The following is an 11,449-nucleotide window of genomic DNA, read 5'->3' as shown; positions in this document are numbered from 1 at the left end:
ATTTTCACTCACTTGAAAATAGTATGACAACGCAGTGATTAGTCCATACCACTTATTCGACCTAGTGTTAGCATCTCACTAAAACTTAGAAAACCAGGCATTTTCTTTTAATTCAGGACTTTAAATGACAATTACTATGTGAAGACAGTACTTTATGATTTGGAAAGATGAAAACTCCACAAAACTGAAAAATGTGCAGGCAGCATCTAAAGCACTCAATGAATGCTAACATTCCGTTACCATATCAGTATTTTTTAAAAATAAGATTTCTGTCTTAATCTATGGAAGAACAGGTATAGTAGCCCTTAGGCCACTCCTCATGGTGCTAAATGTTACTTACCCAGGACTAGCCTTGATAATGATTATTAGATTTGCTTAAACAGCTTGAAGCACTTGATACTTGAAGTACACTTAAAGAATTTACTGAGCTGATTCTTAAGGAGCCAAGTCAGTTAATATCCTAAGTCTTGAAAGCTCCCTTCAAATGTAATTTTCATAGTCCTTAAATTTTAATTGTCACTGTTTATTACTGTTTTGGCTACATTCTCTACAATTTCAGCAGCATCTTAAAGAGACAATGTGTCTATATGTACAATGAAAAAACAAAATGGCTTGCAACATGAGAAATAAGAGCCACAGTTTAACTGTACAATATTAAGGAGAATCTGTGGTATCACCTCCTTTTTCCGCAACATGGACAACTTACATGTAAGTATCAGCATTATGAATGTGACAAATAATTCTTACAGGAGTAAAATACAACATCCTGAAAAATAATGGTTTCTACCATACAAGGCAGTTAGAAAATGTTCACATTTTAACAAATCTGTACAAACCACAAGAAACTTGTTTATGGGACCATCATCCCACCTTGCTGATAAGAACCTTCTAGAAATGTAGGATAAACATGAACAATTTATAAATCTAGTATCTATGTGCTCCACAGCCCTAGAACCCAAGAAACTGATTTAGTGAACCCTAATATGTCCAAGAAGGATCATTTTTACATGCCTTGATTGTTAATGAATGCCAACCTTTAATATCTCTCTATGATGTACAGTCAACTTGCACCTTTAAAGAGGTCATTAAATTTTTTAGCAAAGAAGCAACGTCATTTAGCAGCAATTAAAGCGCCTTCAAGAAGACTTAAAAAAAATACAATATCCAATTAGAAAAGCCGTATTTTTAAACATTTGTACAAGAATAAGCTGCTGAAACTTGGTAATTGAAATACAACATCTGTACAACAATTTACAATAGAGCTAGAAGGGAACTTTATCATTATCCTGCATAGAACTGGTCTGGTCCACATTTGGTCACATACTATCACTTGTTTATGAACAAGGCCTGGTAATAAAGGGAAAATAATCTTAATTCTAACGTGTTGAAAACACCAGAGATAATGCAATTTAGCGAATTCAACTGATTTCAAAACAAGCAGCTCCTTTTGTCAAAGGTGTAAAGTATCTAGAAATAACAGCTTTCCCGTTAACATGACTAGTGTGTGTGGGGTGGGGAACGGACATGTGACTCCGAGGTACAACTTGGTAAAAGCCAGAATAGGCAAGTGACAAAGTCTAACTTTGTCCAAAGATGCTAACTCTCACATTCTACTACTACAAAACACAACTGTCACTGCCATTCAGTTCTCACTTTGGTTTCAGCAGGTTAACTGCTGAATGCTGAAGAATGTATCCAGGCACTATAGTTCTTGTGTTAGAAATATTTTTTCCGTGTGTTTTTAAATAATGAAAAACTACCCTTCATATTAGAACTCTCTAGTAACAACCAAATGTATTTAAGTATTATAAACGTTATTTACAGTGTTCCCCCAAACAACGATTTTTCTCCTTAAGTATGGTATTCCTGTTTCTGTGCAACAGGCAGTCATCTTTCACTGCTTAAGGTTACAAAGTGTACACTTTATTCATTGTCCATGATCCACTCTCATACAAATGACGCTATGAAGAACTTCAGTTCACAAACAACCATGTCTGTGTGAAAAAGGAAACAAAAACAATCAAATGCTCTCAAACTCAAGTGTGTATCTGGAAGCAATTCAAAGATACCATGCCAATTTTGGAGGAAAATCAGTAAGTAATTATGCTTGAAGAAGGGGGTGTGGGGGATGCTGTGAGGCCAGCCATGTGTAAGTTTCCTGAAGAATTTGATCTTCTCATGTGCGGGAGAAGGTATGGGTCATTTGCCAGTTGGTGCACATCAAACCGATCTTCTTTTCGGTAGGCCAAACAGCGTCTTATAAAGGCCTTAAAAAAAAAAAATTCAGAAGTTAAAATTTTTGTTTTTAAAAAAATGTATTTTGGGGGGAGGGGCAGAGAGAGGGGAACAGAGGATCTGAAATGGGCTCCGTGCTGACAGTAGTAAGCCTGATGTGGGGCTCGAGCTAAAGAATTGTGAGATCATGGACACTCAACTGACTGAGCTACCCAGGTGCCCAATTTTTGCCCCTTCTAATCATCCTACAGAAGGATGAACACATTTAATAAATATATTTCATTTCATTAGTATTCAAATCTCTAAAATTTTGTAGCAATAAAATTCTTCAAATTCAACTCAATTCATCCTTAGTGGTTCATTTTAGTCTAAATGATTATTGCTACCGTTTAAACTTCCTGTTGGAAAGATGCATCTCATTTTTAAAAAAATTTACAGCTAGAACAAAAATTAGCATTTTAGTCCCTTTTGGATATGCAGTTAATTCAGTGGCATTTTAAGTACATCCATGTTGTGAAACATCAAGATTGACCATGTCCAGAACATTTTCATCATCCAAAACTTATCCAACATCCAAAGCAGAAGTTAAAATTCTGTATCCATTAAACAAGAACTCCCCACTCCTCCTTCCCCCAGCACTTGGTAACCACTATTCTACAAGTAGAGTAAGATTTGTCCTTTTGTGTTAAGGCTTATTTCCCTTACCATAACGCTTAAGAGTTCTCCATGTTGTAACATGCATCAGAATTTCATTTCTTTTTAAGGCTGAATACTCCATTCCATGCAATTACCACATTGTATTTATCCATTTATCTGTTGACTGACATTTGCATTGTTTCTTCCTTTTGACTACTGTGAATAATGCTGTGAGCAATAGTATATAAATATCTATTTGATCCTTGCCTTTTGGGATGGGGGGCATATACCTAAAAGTGGAATTGCTGGATGACAATTATTTTTAAAAACTGAAGTATAACTGACTGATCTATAACATATTAGTTTTAAGTGTGCAACCTAATAATTCGATATTTGTATATTGCAAAATGACCAGCACAATGTAACTAGTTAACATCCATCACCAAAGTTACAACTGTTCTTTATTTACTTTCAGAGAGTGAGAGTGAGTAAGCCAGCATGAGTTGGGGGTGGGGGGGGGGATGGCAGAGAGAAAGGGAGAGAGAGAATACCAAGCATACTCCACATTGTCAGCGCAGAGCCTGATGCAGAGCTTCACTTCATAAACCCTGAGATCATGACCTGAGCTGAAATCAAGAGATGGATGCTTAACTGGGCCACCCAGGAGCCCATTTTTCTTTCATTTGATAAATTTAAAATCTATTCTCATAGCAACTTTCAAATATATAGTGTTAATTATAGTCACTATACTGTACATTACATCCCCATGACTTAATTTTTTAATTTACATCCAAATGAGTTAACATATAGTGCAACAATGATTTCAGAAGTAGATTCCTTAATGCCCCTTACCCATTTAGCCCATCCACCCTCCCACAACCAACCCTTTGTTCTCTATATTTAAGAGTCTCTTATGCTGTCCCCTCTCCCTTATTTTTGCTTCCCTTCCCTTATGTTCATCTGTTTTGTATCTTTAAAAAATTTTTTAACATTTTATTTATTTTTGAGAGACAGAGCATGAATGGGGAGGGGAAGAGAGAGAGGAAGACACAGAATCTAAAGGGGGCTCCAGGCTCCAAGCTGTCAGCACAGAGCCCGAATCGGGGCTCAAACTCATGAACCGTGAGATCATGACCTGAGCCACTCAGGTGCCTTGTATCTTCTGTTTTGTATCTTAAATTCCTTATATGAGTGAATCCCCACGACTTATTCTGTAACTGGAAGCTTTGACCCTACCCTCATCGCTTATTCTGCTCACCCCCTACTCCCTGCTTCCCACCAGTCTGTTCTTTGTATCCATGAGCTTGGATTTTTTTTTTAATAAGATTCCATATACAAGTGCGATTAGATGGTATTCGTCTTTCTCTGACTTATCTCACTTATTTAGCATAATGCATTTAAGGTCCATCCATGTTGTTGCAACTGGTGAGATCTCCTTCCTTCTCATGGCTGAGTAATATCCCGTAAATGTGTGTGTGTGTGTGTGTGTGTGCGTGCATGTATATATACATATACATGCATATATACATATACACACACACATACACACATGTTCAGCCACTATGTTGTTTTCATGTCTTGGCTACTGTAAATAATGCTGCAGTGAACACAGAGGTGCAGGTGTATTTTCCAATTTGTGTTTTCCTTTTCTGTGGATAAATACCCAGAAGTAGAATTACGTGATCACATGGAAATTGTATTTTTAATTTTTTGATGAAACTCCATACTATTTTCCACAGTGGCCATACCAATTTACATTCCCACCAAACTGTGCACAAGGGTTCCCTGTTCTCCACATCCTTGCCAATACCTGTTTCTTGCCTTTCTAACAGCCATTATAACAGGTATGATGGGATAGCTCACTGTGGTTTTGATCTGCACCTCCCTGATTAGTGATGATAAGCACCTTTCTGTGTATCTGTTAGCTATATGTCTTCTTTGGAAAAGTGTCTATTCAGATACTCTGCTCAGGGCAATCAGATTATTTTCTGCTATTGAGTTGTACAAGCTCTGTATATATTTTGGATATTCACCCCATATCAGCTATGATTTGCAAATATTTTTTCCCATTTGGTAGGCTGCCTTTTCATTTTGTCGAATCCTTTGCTATGTAGAAGGTTTTTCATTTGATGTACTCCCACTTGTCTATTTTTGCTTTTGCTGCCTTTGCTTTTGGTGTCAGATCCACAAATCCTCACCAAGGCTGATGTCAAGGAGCTTACTGGCTGTGTTTTCTTCCGTTCGAGACTCTCATCCATTTTTAGTTTATTCTCATGTATGGTGTAAGACAGTGGTCCACTTCTCACAATATCATTTATTGAAGAAACTGTCCTTTCTCTACTGTATAGTCTTGGCTCTTTTGTCATAAATTAATCATCTATGCATGGGTTTACTTCTGGGCTCTCTATTCTGTTCCACTGATTTTTCCCTTTTTTATGCCAATATCATACTGCTTTGATTGCTACAGCTTTGAAATATAGTTCAAAATCAAGCAGTTTGATGCCTTCAGCTTTGTTCTTTGGCTATCCAGGGTTCTTCTGTGGTTCCGTACAAATTTTAGGATTGTGGAGTCTATTGTGTGGATTGTGTGAAAAATGCCATTGGAATTTTCATAGGGAGTGCATTCAGTTTTCAGATTGCTTTGGGTAGTAAGGACTTTTTAATATTCTAATTCATGAGCACAGAGTATCTTTCCATTTATTTGTATTGTTTTCAATTCCTTTCATCAATGTTTTATAAGTTTTCAGCATACACATCCTTCAATTCCTTGGCTAAATTTATTCCTAATTTTATTCTTTTTGATGCAACTGTAAATGGGACAGTTCTCTTAATTTCTGTTACTCGTGTACAGAAATCCAATAGATTTTTGCGTACTGATCTTTATATCCTGCAACTTTACTGAATTTTTTTATTAGTTTTGGGTGCAGTCTATTTAGGGTTTTCTATATATATATCGTCATCTGCAAATAGTGACCTTTTTACTTCTTCCTTTCCAAATTGGATGCCTTTTATTTCTATTTCTTGCCTACTTGCTCTGGCAAGAACTTCCAAATACTATGTTGAATATGGAAAGCTGCTGCATTTTTCCTTATACAATTGTAAACTCTTAGAATTTTTCTTCTGCTGAGAGACTCCTCTCACCCTCCTTCCATTTTACTATCAGTTTATTCTGGCCACAGGGTATGATGCCGCTTTTTGTCATATTTCTTTCCTTTTTAAACATCTTTCTTTAGATGAAGGGAATGCTGAAGTGATACTTCTATTGGGGTTTGTTTCTTAGGTTAATATCATGTATCAGTACACTTTTGAAAAAAACCAATGGAATATAATCCGTATCTGTTTTTCCTTCTCAAACTGGTTTTATATATTGTCCTTCAAAATGGCCTTTTGTTTTTAAAAAAAATCTAACATTTACAAGACAGTACACAAATCCTGAGTGTATAGCACAAAGCAAATCTACGTAACTGGCAACCAGAACAAGAAAAAGAACTTTACCAGAACCTCTAGTCTCTTCATGCCCCTTTCCAGGCACTGGCTCTGTCCACAATAATCTCTTTCCTGACTTCTAATACTGTAGTTGAGTTTTGGTTGTTCTGAACTTTATTTAAGTGGAATTATAGCTTATGTTCTCTTTTGCCTGGCTTCTTTCACTCAGTACTATATTTGAGAGATTCATCCAATTTTTGCAACAGATAAAACATTCTCAAGGGATAACTGATTGTTTCCTTTTAATCCTGACACTAGAAATAACTTTAGCAGCTTGTCTTGAAATTCCCAACTTCCAGATACATTCATGAATTAAAGCATTTGTAGGGAAACTACAAGATACATAACTTCAAAATCAAATCTTAATCACCTTAAAAAGTATTCTGCACCTTCTCAGTTTGAAATTCATTGTAAGTAATTTTTTTTCTTTAAAAACAAAACCTAGCTTTTCTCATCATTATACCTTGGGTATTAGCTAATATTTACTAAAATTTTTTCCAAATCCTTAGGTCTTAATCATTTTCTGAGTGGTCACTGAAATCCAACATGGAGAAAAAAATATCAAGAGTGACTGACATGTTCAAGGCAGAGTTTTAGAAGATGAAAAGCTGCTGACAGCAAGGTTAGGAAGTCTACAAGGAGAAAATGTACTTCAGATGCCCACACCAGGTCAGTGGAGGTACTTGGTAAAGGTGTACTCTGTAAGGATGAGATCTGAAAAAGAACACATACAAAACCCCACAAAAAACAATGTGATCTTCCCCATCCCAGATCTGAGGTGGGGGAACCTAGGAAGAGCCTAAGGCTAGACTCAGGGATCGTCAAATGGGACTTCCTTTTGGCACACTACATTCATGCCTGGTCATTTCTGCCGGTTGATTCATTTAGTTTCTGTTCTCATGAAGGCAGAATTTAGATGCCAACATTGTCAGGTTCCTTTTAAAGGAGACATATTTACCTTATGAAAAATACGTGATGTTCTTATTCTGAAGCATAATGAATTATCTTCTAAGAGTCATCCAAATAACTTGCTAAAGCACCAGTTAAGATGTAACAGACAAAATGAAATACAAGACGGTTCCAAGAAGCACACTCAGAGTACAAAAAAACCCTAGTAAGTACATCTTCAGTTATGAAGGTCACTATGACCTCAATGAGTGGCAACATCTAGCAGTATTTTATCTATATTCTAAGAAACTATATAATGCCTGTTTATGAATTATCCTTATGGCCTAGACTACTCACACCAGAAAAAATGGGAACTTCATGTGTTTTTTTTCTCAGCAATTTCATAGGTTTTAAAAAGGAAAAGATGCCAACAGGGCTCACAGAGAAATGAGCTTTGTGAGAAGGATAACAAAGCAGGAGTGAAAATACAAATGTGAAAGGCCAACAGGATGAAGATGGGAAGATATAAGTACCGTAAACATTCTATTAATTAGAAATGGCTATTCTGTGTTACCACACAGACATATGGATTAGAACTACAGGAAGCCACTATTACAGATTCACAGACCGCTACATGGAAGCACAGGTGACGAAGAGGTCAGGCTTTTTCCACAGCTACTGTAGGGTGGCATCTGGAGTCTAGCGTAAGTGAATACTTTGGTCCACAGCTCTCCTACTTACTAGCCAGTTTGCTTCTGGACAAAGTACTTCTACGGTGGCTTAGCTGGCTTCCTACTTAATAAATAAGTATCAACACAATGCTTGGCACACAAGCACTAAATAAATGGTAGTTATTACTACTTTTATTACTTCTTATACACTTAAAATACTTCAGTATTAACATAAGTTTGTGATTTTCCCTTGCTCTCCACAAAGCAAGCTGGTGTGATCAAAGAATCAGGGACTGTATCTGGGTCTTCAAAACTATCAAAACCAAAGACCGAAGAAACACTTTTCCAGAGCAAATAACCAGTCCCAACGGGACAGATTTCACTGTGGTAGTGATCCCTTTTACTTTACTTGTAAGTACAGTTGACCCTTGAACAATGTGGGGGTTAGGGGCACAACTGAAAATCCAAATATAACTTAAACGCCCAAAAATGTAACTACAAATAGTCTAGTGTTGACTGGAAGCCTTACCAACAACAAACAGTTGAGTAATATATATGTTGTAGGTTATACATATTAAATGCTGTATTCTGTCAATAAAAAATTAGAGAAAAGAAAATGTTAAAATCATAAAATACATTTACAGTATTGTACTATTTACTGAAGAAAATCCACATTAAGTAGACCTGTGTGGTTCAAAAGTCAATTGTACTTTGTTTTAAGCACAATTTATGAAAAGAATTACTTCACAAAACCTATTTACATAAATTTAATACCTTTGCTTCACTGCTTACAACTGGTTTTACAGGGAACTGGACTTCTGTGGCTTTTAATATTGTATTTTCTTGAAGAATGTCTTGTTGAGATTGATTGTGACCAAATGGCTTAAAAAAAAAAAAAAAAAGAATAAAATGTTTAAATATTTTGTGAGAAATTTCTACGAGTAATTATCAGTGAATCCCCAAGATACAAATGATTTGTATTCTAAAAAATCTTGTCCTCAGTTATTTGGAACTTGGGATGCATTTTCTTAAAACAAGGTTCTGAGAGCAGGCTGAGTAAACCCATCTAATCAATCCTCCACATAGCTTAAACGTTGTGAATAAGCACAGAAAATAATGCTGTTACAATATAATCAAGATAAAAATATAAAAAGAAATCAAAATTATGACTGGTCAAAAAACGGAAATACGATTAGAGGAGTAAGAAGCAGTGAAAACGTCTGTGAAAATTCCAAAGAATAAAATACTTGATCACAATACACTCCCTTCAATGACAACTCAGGGATGGGAAAGTCTGTGGCAGCTCACAGTTCTGACTTCAATATAAAGAGAGGTTTGGAAAGAATTAAGGCTAAGTTTGATGAAGTTTCCCCGAGAAAGCTAAACTGAGTAGGAGGAGGGGAGACAATGTGAGCAAATAGAATGGAGAATGAAAAGTGTTTTCCACTTTCCAATATCCCTACATAGCAGAAAATGTTAGCACTATTAACAGATAGCTTCTTTTACTTTAAAAAAAAAAGGGGGGGGGGTTGGGTAGGGATGCCAAAAACAACTTAAGTAAGCTGCCTGGCTTTCCTTAGAAGGATCTACACTGACTTGAAGTTAGTTAAACTTTGCATTTAAAAAGGAAATTCAACTTATCTCCACACAGCAGAATCCTGCATACTTTAACTTACCTTTCTACCATAAAGACACTGAAAGAAGATGACTCCAACTGACCATACATCAACCTTGTTGGAAATCTTTGGTGGTTCTTTTCCAACCACAAAACACTCAGGAGGTAAATACCTATAGTTTTTTGGGGGGGTGGGGTGGGGAGGGTAGAAAACAGGAAAGGATACTGTTAAGAATCTGTAACTTAAAGCCTTCTCAATGTACATTTAGAATACCCAGAACACTCCTGTCATCTATACATAAAACCTTAGGACTTTTATCAATGAAAATGACCAAAACTTTTGAAGCACTTACATCCTTGTGTTATCTGACTCTAGAGTCAAAACCTACAACTTTGTGATGAAGTCTGCAATATACACATATTATGTATACGTATTATATATACTAACAAATTTTTCATTTCTGTAGACAATATATATATAATCATTAGAAATTACAATGTTCTAATTTGAGCAAGCAATAATAAATGCTCTCCCATGCCCTTTCACCTGAGTTCAAACCGTAGACAATTCTCTTCCTAAAGCACCTATCTGACCACCTGGTTCTTCTGTTTAAAAAACTGCAACATCATGAACCACCAGCTTAAGACCTCCTAGCTCTTGTTGGTACACACAGACCCATCCTAATCTAGAAGCAACTTAAATTTCCAAAATCTGCACTCCCTCTTCTCCTTCACCCTCACACCTCCTCAAACTGGCTAGGCAAAAACAATTCACTTGGTTCCCCAACAATGCCCTCTGCTGCATCCACCCCCACTACCCACCACCTTCTTATGCTTAATATGAATCTCTAATGCCTTCCCTGACCACTCCAATTCATTTGGTGAGTACTTTCTCTCTTTTAAGAGCCACTGGACCTTCATAAGCCTTCTCTATTTCCTCCAGGCTGAGCTTTGCTCCCTCCCTACGTAACCAGCAGATGTTATGGTACCTCTATTATGGCATTAAACTAAAATCCCACTAAACTGTGAGCAGAGCTCAAGGAGCTCTTATTATTCAATGTGTAGTTTTTGAACACGGCAGCATCTGAAATATGTTAAGAATTCAAAAATACTATTTTCTATTTTTAAGTTCATAATTTTATATAAAGGAAAAGTAAAAATAAATTTGTCACACCTTAGATTGTAAGTAAAAAAATCCACCAGGGATGCAAGCATCTCCCACCTTAAAATTTAGATAAACTTAAAAAATCCTGGAAAGGAGTTTTTTTTTTCCTTTAGTTTTACACTATGATAAAATCATTTACATTTCAGCAGAAATGGATAGATTTCTTAAAAAAAAAAAACTTTTTGAAAAAGAACCAACAAAAATGACCAATAATTTATTTGGAATGTAAATCCTTTTCTACCCCCCAAATCAAGTAAAAAGCCAGACTTGTTTTATGATAAAAATATGTATTTTGTGTATATTTATGAAACAAGAATGGCTTGTAAACACTATGCTGCAATGTCTCTTGAGGCAAAAGGGTAGAACCAAGGAGAGAAATTGTAGGAAGAGAGACCCAAAGCTGGAGAGATGACCACCAGGACTTAGTGAAAAACTGCATTTGAAGCCTGAGAGGAAAGGGGGCACAAAACTGATTTCCTTCTAACTGGTAACTGACAAATAGTTTATACATTTCTGGGGATGAGATGTAATTTGTGAAAGTACTATATATATGTATTGTAAAAGACTGTAGAGAACATCCCAGTTTACCAAACACACAGCTAAAAAACTTAAAACCATTTTTAAAAACGTTTCTATGGGAAATACATTCCAGGTTACTACATGGAAATGCTCCAGCCCTCTTGTCAGAGGTAAATCTCCTTGCCCAGACCTCCACTAGCAAAGCCGGAGTGCGAGGGAAACAACATAGCAGGA

General features: G+C 36.2%; 1 protein-coding gene across 6 annotated transcripts in view; it reads right to left on the bottom strand.

The window, feature by feature from the left end:
* Window positions 1-1,012: 1,012 nt before the first annotated feature.
* TLK1 (tousled like kinase 1) overlaps window positions 1,013-11,449 on the bottom strand; it is a 190,975-nt gene continuing 180,538 nt past the window's right edge. For all 6 annotated transcript variants that reach the window (XM_060621612.2, XM_060621609.3, XM_081796367.1 and 3 more), the window contains 3 exons: window positions 9,593-9,704; window positions 8,691-8,798; window positions 1,013-2,267 (listed from right to left, as the gene is read on the bottom strand). In XM_060621612.2, the coding sequence (XP_060477595.1) occupies window positions 2,091-2,267; window positions 8,691-8,798; window positions 9,593-9,704 (397 nt within the window). In that variant the 3' untranslated portion in view covers window positions 1,013-2,090. The remainder of the gene's footprint in view (window positions 2,268-8,690; window positions 8,799-9,592; window positions 9,705-11,449) is intronic.

The sequence above is a fragment of the Panthera onca genome, chromosome C1 (genome assembly GCF_046562875.1).
Source record: "Panthera onca isolate mPanOnc1 chromosome C1, mPanOnc1 haplotype 2, whole genome shotgun sequence".
Lineage (NCBI taxonomy): Eukaryota > Metazoa > Chordata > Mammalia > Carnivora > Felidae > Panthera > Panthera onca.
This window is presented reverse-complemented; position numbering and strand designations above follow the sequence as displayed.